Source organism: Colias eurytheme, chromosome 19 (genome assembly GCF_061535395.1).
Source record: "Colias eurytheme isolate Ceu_HAF_F1 chromosome 19, ilColEury1 Martin Lab GWU primary, whole genome shotgun sequence".
In the NCBI taxonomy this organism is placed as follows: domain Eukaryota; kingdom Metazoa; phylum Arthropoda; class Insecta; order Lepidoptera; family Pieridae; genus Colias; species Colias eurytheme.
This window is the reverse complement of record NC_142998.1, coordinates 2,985,008-3,002,108: the sequence shown is the minus strand read 5'-3', so window position 1 is coordinate 3,002,108 and position 17,101 is coordinate 2,985,008. Positions and strand designations below refer to the sequence as shown.

The 17,101-nt window shown below is 32.3% G+C and overlaps 1 protein-coding gene across 2 annotated transcripts in view; it reads right to left on the bottom strand.

The window, feature by feature from the left end:
- Nucleotides 1-17,101, bottom strand: part of svp (COUP transcription factor 2) — a 71,214-nt gene that overhangs the window by 42,440 nt on the left and 11,673 nt on the right. For both annotated transcript variants that reach the window (XM_090112858.1, XM_090112857.1), the window contains exon 2: nt 9,307-9,456. In XM_090112858.1, coding sequence (XP_089968984.1) covers nt 9,307-9,456 — 150 coding nt within the window. The remainder of the gene's footprint in view (nt 1-9,306; nt 9,457-17,101) is intronic.

The following is a 17,101-nucleotide window of genomic DNA, read 5'->3' as shown; positions in this document are numbered from 1 at the left end:
AATGTCCGGTAAATATTCTCATCTTTCCAACTCTTATTACGTGCGTCAAATCTCATAGACCGGCCGTTTATTTATTCCCTCGTTATATCTCGTACGTCTCAACTCTCGATACAACCTGATAATCCGTTATTTATATTTACAATTTTTCAAAGCCCAGCACGCGACTAGGTGTCGCCCGGCCGAATGGGTACCATCCTTTTGTTAATCTAACGGTTGTCTCGATATCATTAAGAGATTCTCGCTCCATGACAGCCTAACATATCGCCTCCAACACGTAGATTAGACGTACATCTGTATTTTACTTAGAAAGTTTTAGAAATTCGAACCGCTGATGAATGATCGAACAATCGACACCCGACGCTTCACAATAAACGAATCGACGCGTGATTTGTTAATTCAAAACGGTAAAACAATTCGAAAGAAAGTTAAAAACTAAAAACCGTACCGCCCACAACGCATTATGAAACCGGACACGGAAGACATCAAAACAGTACCAGATCGTAATTAAATTTATCGAAGATGATAAAATTCTTAGAAAATATGCTAAACATGTGAATAATGAAGCGATCGAGCGCGTGCGACGCATTCCGCGCTGGCGTCAGGTCTTTGGTAATTATCGACTTATAAAGCGTCCACTCGAGATTTATGTCACGGCCGGTAACGGGCAGGCAGTTTTTACAGTCGACGATGATATTATAAATAAAATAGACGTCGCCCTAGATAACGTCGACAAGGTCCTTAAACTTCAAGACCACAATGCGTAGACGTATCTGCGAAATCGTGCAATAAAACGAAAAAATGTGTACATACTCGCTGACCATACGGCTCGTGATAATCATAATACGCTTGCAGATATGTGATTAGGTCTGGGGTCACGAAACGGTCGGCGTCAGACAGAGAAGACATTCGCCACGCTACTCACACTTCAGAATTATCTAATAGGAGCTCCTCTTTCAAATAAACGACCGCAGGGCGCCTAAACCGCTATAGTAAACTGTGACCTCACGAAATTCTGCTGCACGATACCGACGATGATTCACGTCTAATGACGGACGGACAGACTGACATACAGAGATGCGGACGCTAGATGAATTCCAAACGTCTTCCAAACTTTCATAAGTTTACAATATCACAATATCTATAAAAGTAAATCAACGGTCGGATCTTTTAATTAACAGGATTTAATTATTTATGCATGTTATTGGCGGACATTTTGATAAATGGCCAAATCTGCAAAGCTAATTAAGTTCTAGATTTAAAAATGCAAAACGAATCTTGAATTTCAACGAGGCGAATACGAAAAATGGCTGTTATTTCTTTCCAAAATTTAGATTCGTACTTTTCTAAGGCCTTCTTATTTCCTTAAATCTAAGTGTCTGAAAATACTAAAGAGATTAATGTGTTCCTATAACATTTAACACGTTTCACTGTGAAAAAATCTAGCTTAGCGTCGGGAATGCATTGCACTCAAATATTTTAAGATGGTACAGAGGGCATGACCGAAACAGGTTTCTTGCGACTACTAACGTAGTAACCAATATACATACAAACTGTGCATTACTCGGCTATTCGAGATTATGCCTTGGAGCCTGAGAAAATTTCACCGGCCAGGAAATACTATCATAAACGTAGGATGTTAAATTGTAAGGAGACGTGGCATTAAATGAACATTAGAGAAACGCACTTTAGTACTAATTTCAGTTAATTGCGAATTAATGTAATATTGAAGTAGGGCTGCATTAAATTTATGGTGAAATTAAATTTAGCGGTTTATTAGCAATGATTGAGGAAGAGTAACAATGTTACGACTTACGATACAATATTTATAAAATTTTTAAATGGTATAAAAAGTTTTTATGTCACAATTCATCCACAAATAGGAAGGAGAGATGAAAAATTACTCGTTCTCTATACCAATCTTTTAATATAACATAAACAATAGACATTTCAATAACGTTGGACTTTGCAACAAGCATATTAATGAAAGACTAAGCCGTAAATCAAAGTTTTGATTACATTTGTGATGAATGGATTTTGAGTTCAAAACAACAGCAAAGCAAAGTTATACTGCAGTAATAAAAATAATATGCAAAGAAGTAATATACATGATGCGTTATAAACCCATATTAACATAAAAGCACTATGTCAGTAGGTTAAAACAAAAGACAACACTAACAAGATATAACGATATCTCATTAGCCCCATGGTGATATTAATTGGTAACGAAATAATATAATTATAATATTATTAATCGGCTTAATGAATTAAGCAATCCAGAAATTAGTAATAATTGCTAGTAATGAAAGCGCATAATCGTAAATGCAATCAAAAGTGAGATGAGAGTGACCATGCGTTGTATTGGACATCAAGATTTTATATAAATGAAAAGATGCACATATTATTTTGAGCGATGATATAAATGAAGGTATTATCTATACATATAATAAATCTGTAGAAGGGTCAATTCTGTACATTGAAAATATTGAAAAAATAAATAGCAGGGGGTGTTACTGGATCGATACCAAACCCAAATATGTGATTAAAAAAATTTTTGTCTGTCTGTCTGTCTGTATGTGAAGGCATCACGTAAAAACTAACGGTTCGATTTCGATGAAACTTGGTATAATTATACCTTATTATCCTGGACATAAAATAGGATACTTTTTATCCCGGAAAAATACGTAGAAATAAATAAATCTTAATTTTTCCGCGCGGACGGAGTCGCGGGCGGAAGCTAGTGGATAATAAAATTTAAAAAATATCTGACGTTTCAAATGCTGTAGATTTATATCAGGCAATAATGAGTGTATAGTTCCATATCGAGCTGTGTGTAACGTAATGTGTTTAAAAAATATGCTACATTGAGAATAAATAGGTACTGCTTTCAAAAGCGTTGTAATTCATTCAGTAATCAATTTAAAGGAAACAGAACATATATTATGCGCTAATATTAGTAAGAAAGAAGTAGATAGTAACAGAGCTTTTTAACCCACTTACAAAAAAAAAACTACGCCTATATCCCACAACTAAAACCAAGAGAACCACCAAAACGATGGTAATCCTACCACTCGAAGATGGTAGGATTACCATCGTATGAACCGAAGAGCTAAGTCGAATAAATCACTATAGTTCGTTAGCTGTACGCCGACCGCTCAGCGGGGGACCACCTTCGATTCCCGGCAAGTGGAAACCCCCTGGAGGTGAGTATTTTGACGTGCTATATACTCGCACGTCGCCGTGATGAATGGTTTACTCATTGAGTTAAATTGGATGATATGAGTGCGTATGGTCAATCTATAAAAGTACCAAAGACTGGAGAACTGACTGATTACATATTAGTTTTACAGGATCAGTAGAATCGACAAAGCCATAAGGCTAAAACCAGACTAGTTTTTTAAATTTTCACCAGGTAAAATTGGCTCTATCAAACACAGATTTCGATAAAATTTAAGAAGCAACTTTAAAGGCTGACTTCCTTTCAAAGAATTGCCATTAACTAAAATCATAATTTATTAGAATTCTCATTTCTCTTGCCTTGATCAACATTTATCAGTTAATTTACGTTTTTGACATACTAAAGTAGGAATTTGGAAGTACGATGAATTCCGTTCACACTTCAATAGGTACCTTCATAGGAATCCCGGAACGCGAGAAAATGTTATTTATGTTTCAGTAATGACAACGATACCAATGTATCAGCACTAACAAGAAAACAAAGTAATTTATCATAGAAATTATATGTTCTCGTTCCTAAAATCAATTTAGGTTCTAAGAATATTAACCAAACTCTGTAACAGGACAAACAAACTTGTTTCCTAATCTTATGTCCACCGTCAAACATAATTTTACTAGAATATTCTGCAATTTACCAGTTTTCAATACACCACTTGCACTAATCAATGCAATATCAATCCGAATTCCTAATCCATAAGATGAAGGCGTCCGTCAAATTTTTAAAAGTTAATTATCAAATGCTCTCGCGAGTCGGGGTCCATCCATCATCCGAGGATATAAATCAGCGTGGTGATTGATAGTTGGGTATATCTCACGCTAGCTCCTTTTTTAATCCCACAAATGATTTTACACTTCGCCTTTGTGGCCCATTTCGCTTTACGACCGAATTAGATTTGGAGTCATAAAAGTTCTTCAATATATGTTCAATATGTTTTAAATATATGGCCTATTTTAGGAATTAAGGTTCTTTGAACTAGTTTAAACAGTGCGAAATCCTTTAACAATGAATCGGTTGAAAGCCAGTTTTTATTATGTAATTCTTGTGTAAAATGATACAATCCGTTTGACCCTAAATATTGCTAATCTCCTTTTGCTTTTCTTTGCTCGATTTTTCTATTTAGAATATTCTTAGCGCTAACATTGTATAATGTTGCAAGAAAGTATATTATTCGAGCCGTCCTTTGAAAAATAATTTCCACGTTAGCTTTATAGCCTTTGATAATAAGGCACTGTTAATACGAGAAACATTTGAAACTGTTGAAAATATCAATGATGGTTTCAACAATGTAAGGTAATGTCATTACACCAAGAAGCTTCATTACACAAACAAATGACATCTGTTATTAATCCATTATTATCACGGAAACTTTTGAAATTTGATGCAACATGTATGTAACTTAATTAAACACACTATGTGATTAAATTGAATCTTCGTAATTATACGAGCGTACCGCAATAAAGAACACGATACAATCGCCTTTCATCATGTGAAATTCTATATTTATCTACCTTTGTGCCATTCAACGTGGAGTTAATGTTTACGCTAGAACCTATCGGGTTTCTGAACGGACCATCGGATTAGGACCCTATTGTACTTCCCCAAATTCACATGCAAATGGACAAAACGTGCGGAAATATAATTAGCGACGACGGACAAGTATCCGCAGGTCTTAGGGTCACGCACCTTGACCGTGCAGAAACAAACCGGTCTATTTGTTGTCTCGCTTTTAATTAATGTTTTCGGTAACGTTGACCGATGTCCGGCCAGCGCTAGGGACTTTTTGCAACTCAATCCGTGGGAACGCGTTGGCACGTAACGCGATTGCATCTTTATGTCGGCTAGTAAGAGAAGTTTTCCCAGAATTTCGACCATTACGCTCCGCCTGGAGCGTCATACGGAACATGTCACAGTTATTATGCACGATAATATCTCTCTGTGACGCAGTGGGCAAACCGCCCGCGGTATTCTCGTAATTCTAAGTTCTGATTGTTGCTACGATTACGTCGTTAAATTAATATTCGGGTGGTAAAAATGTTTTATTGTCTATAAGCGTCGGTCAGTCTGGATTCTCACGGTGCCGCTTCGGCCGTCTAATCCAAACATGTCCAGTCTTACGGTCAGTTGGTCAACAATGCCCGCACCTGGTTATGGACGCGAATTGACACCCTCCTCAAAGCGCAACTTCGATCCTTTTGACGTACCCTTTGTACAAATAGGCGTGCGTTGTATGCAAGACGTTTTACTTTAGAAAGACGCAAACATTGCTATAATTTGCAGCCCCTGGGAACGGTAAAGAATGCGTGATGTTTTTGACATGTCTTGTGGGCTTATAAAGGCGGCCATTGTCCTTGATTTCCGTTGAACAACTATGAATTTTTCGCTAGGATTGATTAAATGTAAAGAGTCCGTTGATGTGTCAAGGCATATCTTGCGATTGAAGGAATTTGAGGTTATTATGAATTGGATTATAAATTATAATAAAGCTGGTAATAATAACATTGAAGACTCGCCGTCTAACATAGATCGCAAGCCTTTTGAATTAGGGTCTATAAATTCATAATACATACGAATTTTTTGCGAAACAATTTCCATAAAATCAATGAACATTAAAATTCAGCTCGTACCCTCGTTCAAGCACCGTGATAGCAAAAATCTTTCTAAATGACCGGTCCAGTACAAAAAGTTATTAAGATATTACAAACAATGTGCTTGATTGATGCCCTTAAACAAAAGGTGTCCGTTAAAATGACGGGCGGACCCGCGGCCTATTGTATGCCAACTTTATGCACTTTTAATGAACCGGTTTTTAATGTATTTTAATTAATCATCTATTTTTATCTTTGTTGTGTATTTTTCTAACCAACTAAACATAATAAATGTGAATCTTTGTATGTTTCTATAACGTATGTATTTTTTTTAGATGCGTTAAAACTACTGCGTTATTGTGGCTCAAAATGTTGTATATAGATAGATAATTAAAAACAAGACGCTGTGAAAGATAAATTTGTTAAACTGCATTTGAATCACTTTGATACAGACTCCATTAAAATCCATATCAAAAAAGTGTACATACTATTAGACGCAACAAACGCATTATCACCCCGATATAAATCAGATAACGAATCTAATCGCGAACAAGTTAGAATTACAGAAAACATATCACTAACAAATCTTGTTTTATCAACATTCAATGAAAGCTTTCAACCGCCACACTGCATCCGATCGAAAAAACAACAAAGAAATCTCAACCAGATCTTATAAGGCGATTATCAGGCGACAAAGAAGCACGCTCTTTTATTTTTTATTAATAGTTAATCTCGTTGAACGTTTGCACCTTTCTTTTGTTTGTTGACATCAAACAAATCGTTTGTTGAACAATGTATGAGGTGAGATCCTAATGGGGTGTACAAGGGTTCATAAGAGCAGCGGGTGACCGGACCTTCCTGTGGCCTTATCTAGGGTCGTAATGTACCTAATGCTGAGGTGTTATGAAGAAACCGTAATTGTCATGCTAATGTCCAGATTGTATTTTGTTTGGGAGATGACCATTCTATTGTATGTTGAGAGCTTTATACCGTTCCGTCTAAACTCTAAAGTGTTTATTGCAAAGAGATTTTTGATCTTTAAGAAGCCCTATATTATGTTTGTGTGTCATCTATTTTTGCAATACTTGAATATTATTTAAATGATATTAAACCTTACAAAATTTAAGACACGATACATTTATGTAATACTAGCGGTCCGCCCCGGCTTCGCCCGTGGTACATATGAAAAATAGATGTTGGCCGATTCTCAGACTTACCCGATATGCACAGAAAATTTCATGAGAATCGGTCCACCCGTTTCGGAGGAGTATGCAGACTAACATTGTGACACGAGAATTTTATATATGTATATAAGATCTATCTTTACCTCTATAGGTATAATTGGATAGTTGTTAATAACTTATCTAAAGATTTAATTGCCAGATAGCAAAGTATAAGATAGTGACAAAGCGGTGTACCTATGTTTTAGAAATTGCTTGCAAAACTCTACTGTTACACGATCGTTTCATCGAAATTTCCTAGCATTAAAGGTTAAAATATATAATCTTATAGACAATAATAATTATTCAAAACAAAGAAGAGGCGAATAATCCTGCAAGCACTCTATTTTAGCATTATTCACTATATACCTACTTAGTGGTGAAATTCAAAAACCGAATAATAAATAAAAAATTAACATCAATTCATCGATAAGTTTTACCACGTGTTAAGAAAGCGCTTGATGAAATAAAACAAAAACTGTCTTCATATAATAAACACGACAGTGTTAAAAAAGATAAAAAATGTCAGCGTAACAGCCTTTTATAAATGTGTGTCACAAAGTGAAGCCTTCTGTGGGCTCGTCGCTTTGTAGTGGGTGGATCGTAAAATATTATGAGACAAGCCATTTAGCTTTGAAAATGGATAGGTTAAAATATGCGACGTTTTTATAACATGGAAAAACTTAATTTCACTGGAAAATTTCTTACTTAATGCATATTTTTGTGTAGCCAATTCTGTTGTGGAGAGCCAATTTTAAAGACACAACTTTTTAATTTTTGTGACTGATTTATAGTTATTTGGTAAGATTCCATTAAACCTAAACAAGGCAAAGAATTCTCTAAAACGTTTATTAACTTCCAATAGATGAAAATGATAGACCACATCTCATCAAATTAATCGACCAAGCAATAAAACACTTAGAAATTCAATTAGCCACAGAAAACAATTCCCAATCTAACGCTGTATCATTAATATCATTAATCAAGAGCTGTCTTTAAAACAATAACCATCTATATTAATTCTAGAATAATCTCTTAAACACAATCTGAACGTGGATAGTGCCCTTGGCCAGTTGTCCAACTAATAACTAGTAAGATTAATGATTTCACTAATTACACTTGCGACAATCAAGTGCTTAGGCTTTTTGTTCGAAGGCATCTAATTTAATAAGTTTTAAATTGATCGTCATAAAAAGCAATGGAATTTTTGTGATGCGCGTAAGTACTCACTGACATTGAGATGGTTGATGCTTATGATTTAATTAATAATGGACTACGTACGTAAAATTTCCACATGTTTGTGGGAACAATTTTGTATACCAGCAAAAGGAGATTGTCATACAAATAGGTATATGAATAACTAGACTATATAAACAGGTGATTATGGAAAACTAGAGCATTATAGTCGCGAAAGTAAAAACCATGAGATTTTAAAGGTTAACACTAATGTCACGTTATGGATTGTCACAGAACTGGTTTAAAATATATAGTTAAGAAATACGCAAGGATCATATTTATACAAAACACTAATAATACATTTAACTCCTTGTTTATAAAGTATATTAAAATTATTCAGTGCGCAATAAATATTGTGTTGGACAGTTAAAATTTCAAGATGCAATTAGTTTGCATATTCCGAGGTCGTAATATTATAACTTATTACATAGTACTTACATAGTAACGTTATGTACCGGCGGACAAAGAGAAAATGTTTAATAAACACATGTTTTAAATGTCCTTTAGTGAAATATGTTAGTTTTTTTTCTGTTGTAACAATGGGGTAATTTTTAGCGTGTTAATGGCTTATGGGTAATATTTGTTAGGTTATATTTGAGGGGGGTACTATAGATTTGATAGTTTTGGCATAATACATACTTGAAGTTAAAGCTATTTTCCTCGCTTTTAATAAAGTTATTAGCAGTAAATTAACTCAACTAAGCACTCATTAATTAAATAAATTCTTAACCTATCATAGTAATTGTTGATGTTGAAGTTACTACTTAATCAACAAAATATAGCTACCTACATAGGCATTTCGTGACTTACTGCCTTACCTTTAAATATCTTAAATCTTAATTATTATTGCTATGTCAATGTTATTATTTAAGTATATTCAGAAATATAGTATCTTTTATAATAAATAGGTGGTAAGGCAGTCACTCCAATTGCAATGGTATCAAATAATCATCACAATTTTCAAACATACTACGAGTATTCACTACTACATACTAACTACTATATCAAAAGCCCACACAGATCCACCTACCTTCTCTCCTCATGCCCATCTTGAGGCATTTTCTCAATCTGCAGTACTGGCACTGATTCCTATGGTGCTGGTCGATGGGGCAGTTCCTATTGCCCCTACAGGAGTACGTCAGGTTCCGCCTGACAGACCGCTTGAAGAAGGACTTGCAACCTGGAAGGAATAAGGCTGTAAATAACTATGTTCCGGGGAATTGTACTTTGTCATTACTACAAGGTATGAAACAAAGTCGCTTCCCGCGTCTGTCTGTATGTATGATTAGATCTGTAAAACTACACAACGGATTTTGATGCAGTTTTTATCAACAGGAAGGTTAAAGTATAAAATTTTATTATGTTTAAGACAAAGTCGAAGCCACGAACAGAGAGCTATTATCGAATAATTAAAGGATATAAACACACACTCTAATAAATTAAACTCATGAAATTGTCTGAATAAAAACTTCGGATGAAGCTAATATAAACATATTAAAATATCAGAAATCGTTATGAGCTGGACAAAGGTTTCATATGATTAATCTGATAGAATAGTGAATAATGCTTAAAAAAAACTGGTAATTATCAATTTATTTATTCATAGAAGTAGCTTATGGCTGTTATTACAGTGATTATTCAAGTTACAAATACTCCAATTATAAGATACATGTAGAGATTGTGTGGCAAAAATTCCAATAAAATAATAAATTACATAGGTATGATTTTTATTTAATTATCTTATACCAATTTAAAATTTATTTATGCGAAAAGACGATTTGAGTGTTTATATATGCTTTGTTGTTTTTATTATTTATAATTAAGTACAAAGGCGTGTAAATAACTATATGAAAGCTCTTTGCTGGGTTAACAATAAACGTCAGGTACTAGTACCTAATTGGCCGTATGGTCAAAGCATAGTAAGAAGAGCTAAAGCTTTATGTATTTATTATTTATAAAAATAGCTTAACTACTATTCTCTTATGAGTATTACTTTAAAATAAACTTCAAGTCTAGAAAAATAAGCCTAGTGTCACATACATTACGAAAACAGCGTGGGCGGATCGGAATTCTTTTTAAATCAGTAGTTCGAACATGTTAGCTCGCCTTGTTATATCTTAAGTGTTATTTAATTGTATTAACATAATCGAATAAATCACGACTACCCAATATCGATAATTCGACCATTTGTATGGAGGTATACGAGAGGTAGAAAATCTTAATGAGATGGTACCTCATGAATATATTTGCTTTTTGGAGTTCCTCTTTAAATATGTTTTGTAGGAATGTTTGTTTAGTCGTGAGCGTGACTTATTAACAGTGTATTAAAGTGAAGATTTGTTTTTTCTATAAGTAGGTATGATAAATTTTAAATTCGATGTGTTGGCTTCGATACGTTTTTTATTATTTTTATAAACGTTCTAGGGTACGTCTTAATTCTTCTGCAAACTATTATTTACCTTTGTATTGTATGAATTTTATTAGAAGAAATTACAATGAGCTTTCTTTAATTTATTGTACGGAACCAAAGTAAAACAAGCGAGACTTGCGTTATCTATTTTATTTGTATTTGCATTAGAAAAATCATGAATGGCGCCAAAGAAATGTGTGTTATAGATAGCTAAATAGCACAATAAGACTTTATTAAGCTTTTTTGATGCGATTAACGTATGTTAATTGATTTTATATCAGCGTTTTATTATAAATTATCGATGAATGGAAGAAAAATTCTTGTTAAAGTTTTAATTTATGCACATAAATACCTTTATATTATATGAAAAAATGACGGCCAATAAAGTTTTATTTATTTGTTATAGAAATTTCGATTATTTGTGCACAGATTATAAATAAGAATTATACTGATAGTAACACAAAATAAACAAATAAAATGTAAAAATTAAATTTGAATAATCATAATAAATTTAAGTTGTGCCAAATCGTATAATACTATAAATAACGTTTACAACATGATCAATATTAATTAGTAAAAGTTTTGATATATTTCGACGAGTCTGAAATTTATTTGGAAATTATAAAACATTTTTATTTATGTTCAAAAGTAATATTTATTATTTTTATTATACTGAATTTAGAATTTTCTAGACACTTGTTAAAACAAGCGAAGCAAATATAGCAAATCTGTAAAAGGCAAAATCATTCCAATTTCAGTAGCATTTTCTTCATGTATCGTTACAGAAAAAGTTTTAATATCAAAATTCGATCATTAGTTTCTTTACAGACATAAAATAACTACTGTCTTACAAGTACATAATTACTATTCATAACAGTCAGACATTCCACACGAAGACGAAAAATTTAAACATATTTCAAATAAAGACATTACATAATAAGATAGATATTAACGATATCAAGGCACGCGAGTGTGAACATAGTTTAATACTTTCTTATTAAAATATTCAAATTACGATAATCTATATTAGATTATGGCCCGACATTGCCACATCGCTTCAAACTTAACTGTATTTAAAGTTAACAAGAAATGCATAGTTATTGACTGTTTAAATTAGGATTTATTTCAGAATACTATTTAGAATACTATTTAGTATTTCTTTATGAAGCGACAGAATAGTTCATTCGAAAAGCTTAGACTATGAACCTATCTATAGATCTTATTATCTCACTTTTAATTACCTATGTACCTATTAAATTAATTAAAAAAGTATGTCCCTACCAAAAACATAGTAAACAAATCGATATGTGATTTAAATGTAATAGTTAGATAGGTACTTCACTTACCTATAGCGCACTTTTAGATAATAATAAAACACATTACATGGTAGATATTTATTTACCTTTACAAAAATACTAATTCGTCACAAAAATATCCGTTCCATTCTACAGACTGACAGTCTCCATAAAGCGGAAAGACAGATAACATAAACATTATTCGAATAAGCTCTATAATCGCATTTCCAAGAAGCTAGGAGCGCTAGGTTCCACATTTTGGATGCAACGTACCGTTAACCACGTATTCAGATAATCGTGTAGGCGCACTTGTACCATGTTTACAGATTACTAAATACTACGTCTATGCTCTATGCTTCGACTATTGTATCTTCACTGAAAACGCGGGATAAAATAGAAAAGGAAATTTTAAAGTTGGAATGTTGACATTTGCTTTTTTTTATAAGATAGTTGCCAGCTTTGATATACAAATGTGTGGTAAAAAAAAAGATAAAAAATATATTAATCGTAATTAATATTATTTGATATTTCTTCCTAGTTTATGAATAAAATAATAAGTATTAATGGTGAGTACAATTTTCGATTTAAAACCTCGTATCATTCAGACCACGTCGTTTCAGAACCTCAGATCCACGTCTTTATTTACTAACATTAAAAAAAAATCGATCGATTCAAAATTAGAAACTACAATTCGCCCACAGACTAAAAAGCATCCCGCGTTAGCACGAGAACAACGCGGTTCCCAATTACCGCAATCGCTGGGAAATATCTTTCAAATTGCGCGCGCATGATAACCGGTGCATTGACATTGCGATTTCAAATGAAAACATGGCGCACACGGAACTATATGAATTATGTTTTGTTGTTTAAAAGTGTGAGTAAATTTAGTATTTATTAATATTTAATAATGATTAAGTTAAGATATAGGTAGGTATTTGAATTGGATTTGAGAAATAGTTGCCCATACATAAATTTATAATTAAACAGAAATCCGACAATCATAATGTAGGTGTAACTTATTTCTTAGGAATTAGAAGTTAATGTAAAACAATTTAAACATGAATTGAAAGCTTAGAGTACATGACTATTTTGTAAAAACTCATAAGATAGTAAAAGCATAAATTTAACAAAAAATCTATTAATTTTACAACAAAATAATTTCGCACGCAAGAGCAAAATATCTAGGTAGTACCTACGTAGGTACTACACTCTAAAATAGTATCTACCTAGTTGGTCAAACATAAACTAATATTAATACCATTCGAATACTAGCACCAAGACTTACTAATAATGTACAATTAATTTTAAATATCATGCATTTATTGTATACAGGTTGCATATAAACGCAAGGTTGACTTTTTATTGCAACTTTTGTTACCTTGAAATATGGCCTATTAAGCCATTAAACCTTTAGTGTTCACGTAACGAGGCCTATTTATGTAATATTTTTGAGTTACTACAAAAGCCCTAAAGACCCTTCCTTGTAACTGCCTTTTAAACTGTTCTAACAGCAATACATCTTGGTGATATTTTTTATCTTTATTTTCATCATAGATATCATAATCGTAACTGGCAACACTTCGAAGAATTAAAAAAAAAATAAGGCTGTACATTCACGGAATTCCATACGATTTTTTTTAATTTGAAATGTCTTTGCCTGTTTTGTAACTTTTTAATCTTCTAAGTAGTTTGCCTGTTAAAAATTAATTTATGCACGATCGTTATTAAAATTTATAACTACGACAGCCAATAGGAAATACCCACTTATACTTAAAAAACGTTTTATGAATCACCATTTTGCTTTAGGCGTTAACATTCTTAATTTAATGTGATTATAATAATATATCGTGATGCTTGAAAATATTGTCAACATATTTTAATCGTGGGGTCAATGACCGGTAAGTACTTTTTATGTATTTATATGTAGCCAAATAATAGACGAATATTTTCAATAAATTTACGTTATTTTATAGAAATATTTAGGTTTTTGTAAAAAAGCTCTATCCTAAGTCATAAAACATTACAAAATATGCGGACATATCTCTGTCTTCTACGTTTTCACGCCTTGGTGTCAAAAAAGATTATTATCAAATTTTAAAATAAGTAGGTACCTACCATATCTACTATATATCTATACATCTATACAAATATTATAAAGAGGAAAGGTTTGATTTTTTGTTTGTTTGTTTGTTTGTATGAATTGAATAGGCTCCGAAACTATTTAGCAGATTTGAAAAATTCTTTCACTGTTGGAAAGCTACATCATTTCTGAGTGACATAGGCTAGGTTTTATCCCGGAAATCCCACGGGAACGGGAACTATGCGGGTTTTTTTTTGAAAACGCGGGCGAAGCCGCAGGCGGAAAGCTAGTTATCTGTAAAGTTTAAAAAAAGTCGTTATAACCAGTAGAATAAGGATTATTATACTCTAAAAGTATGTTATTATAGATAGTAACAGATACATGAAATAAAGTATGTAGATACCTACAGGGGCCGTATTATGACCTCTTATTTCCAGACAGTTTACGCCGTGAATTGAACTGACTGGCAAATTCATATTATGATCGTCATAACCAGCCATGCTTAATTATGGTATAATATGAATTTGCCAGTCAATTCACGGCATGTTACTAAAATCTATTTAGAAATGAATTTAGAAATAATTGAATTAGATGGAAATCAATTGAGCGGCGATCGCTTCATCAATCACAATGTACTGAAAATCATTAGCCCGTATGGAGATGGCCTGTAATTATTAATTTATAACCGACTGAGAAAGTAATTAACATTTTGTTCCCTTTTCTTATCAATATTGTGTGTGAAATATTTTTTGAAGTTGAGATAAATATGAGTGTGGAAGTCAGAGAATATGTATTTTCATTATTCTTGAATATAGGAAAGATATTTATATGAAAATTCACATTTACATTTTTGTTTTCAGTATTTGATGTTAAAAAACAAAATACTGAATTAAGAAGAGTGAACCTAATGTTATGGTGTCCTTATCCCCGCGGTTTTACCCGCATTGCTCCGCTCCTGTTGGTCTTAGCGTGATGATAATATCATAGCCTATAGCCTTCCTCGATAAATGGGCTATCACACACCGAAATAATTTTTCAAATCAGACCAGTAGTTCCTGAGATTAGCGCGTTCAAACAAAAGAACAAACTCTTCAGCTTAATAATTTTAAATAAATATAATTATAGATTAACTGAATAATATATATTTTACAAAGACACATACTTTAGGCAGATATTAAGAAATCAAAATCCCATTAAATAAAACATAATTTCTTTAAACCGTTCCATTATACGTATAGGTATTATAAAAGAAGAAGTGAAATGAAAAATTATCCTCCCTAACGAGGTTTGAGCCTAATGATCTAGGTCCTGTCTTAGTGTTATAGATCTTTTTATTTTTTAAACGATAATATCCAATTAGTGTAGTAATTATAAGCGATCATTTCTGTATTAATTTTTTTATACTTTTTATTACGTGTCAATCATAAATTGTTTTTTATTAGTATTATTTTAGTATTTATTTAATAAATAAATAAATAAATAAATTATTGTAATTATGCGAGTAAAATAATATCAATATGATTTAAAGTTATCAAAAAGGGCATAATTACCTACCTAAAGGTACCTATTTAAGTTTTTTTAACCTACCAGTACCTACCCAGAGATTTTAGGCTGCAGTCTAGCAAAATTGCGTTTTGAAGAAGTTATTTGACAATTTTTTCCCGGTTAATGAAATGATAAACTGAATTTTTTTTTCTTGTTTATCAATTAGAGTTATATACGCAATGCGCGTGAATTTTTTCACATTTATAAAGTTACTTTATGTTACCTTAATCAGGCCTTCAAGATAAGTCTCTTTCCCCCAAAGACATTTCGAGCTAAGTTTGTGCACTCACTACGTTGCAACCGATTACAATTTATACAATCTGATCAGCGCATTATTATCCTTATATAGTCGTTATTAAAAACTGCTGAATACAATTGCCGAAAAACTTATGATTTTCCTAATTAGAACGTTATAAATTCATTAAATTTCCCATTTTTTGCCTTACGAAATCTATTGATAAATACTGCTAAAAGTTATTTTTTCCATTAATTTATTCGAGTTGGTTGAAGACCAATGAGTATTAATCCTTTAAAAAATTTTTTTTTTAATTTTGATAATTCTTTAAATATTAAAAAAATATTTAAAATAATTAGGAAAAATCCTAGCGAATTTCTTTAGTCGCGCTCCTTGGGCCGGAGCGTTCTGACGTGTGCTCTACGCTCGATTTTCCTTCATACCGAAGTGAAAGTTGCTCTACTTCATTAAATTTAATATTTTTGTTAATTGATTATTTTTATCTTAGTTTTGTGCAAATATTCGTATTTTTAAACATTTGATTTCGATATGGAAAATAAACGGAAAAAATACGCGTGTAACTACTAGAAAAAAAATTATCTTCGAACATAAAGTTAATGAAACCAAATAGATTGCAAAGGTGATTGGCAACAATTTCTTTATTTTACGGGGTGTCAGTAAAGGGATGTATATTTCTTTAACACTAAAGTAAGCTCATAAATTTTCTTATAATATATTTTTTTTTGAAGTTCCAAAAATGTTTATTTTTCGTTTGAGAAATACGAAATATAATATAAACTTGTATTGAGAACTTGAACTTCCCAAGTTCATCCGGGGAAATCCCCATACGGGGAAAATGATTTGTTTACTCCAAAATTATATGCCGAGGTGTTTTAATTGTTTCTTCTAGTCATTTTCAACGTAGCGGCATGTTGTTTGATTATTAATTTTGTAACTTAAATACAGGATGTTGGTTTTATATTCTGATCTTACAGACGCGCTGACAAATTTAGTCCGCCATTTCTAGTTTAGTCCACCAACTCTAAGTACCAATATTAAAACGAATGGATTATCATCACATCATCAAAACTCAGATGTAATGGAAGATCACAATAACATAGAAAATTCAGTGGGTGTTGAGAACTAAACAAACACAAGTAACAGAGACGCGAAGAATAAAAAAAGAGGACGAAAACGATAATTCGTTGATGCTTTCCCTTTTCGACGTATTGTTAGGGTACATCACCAATCTGCAAAAAA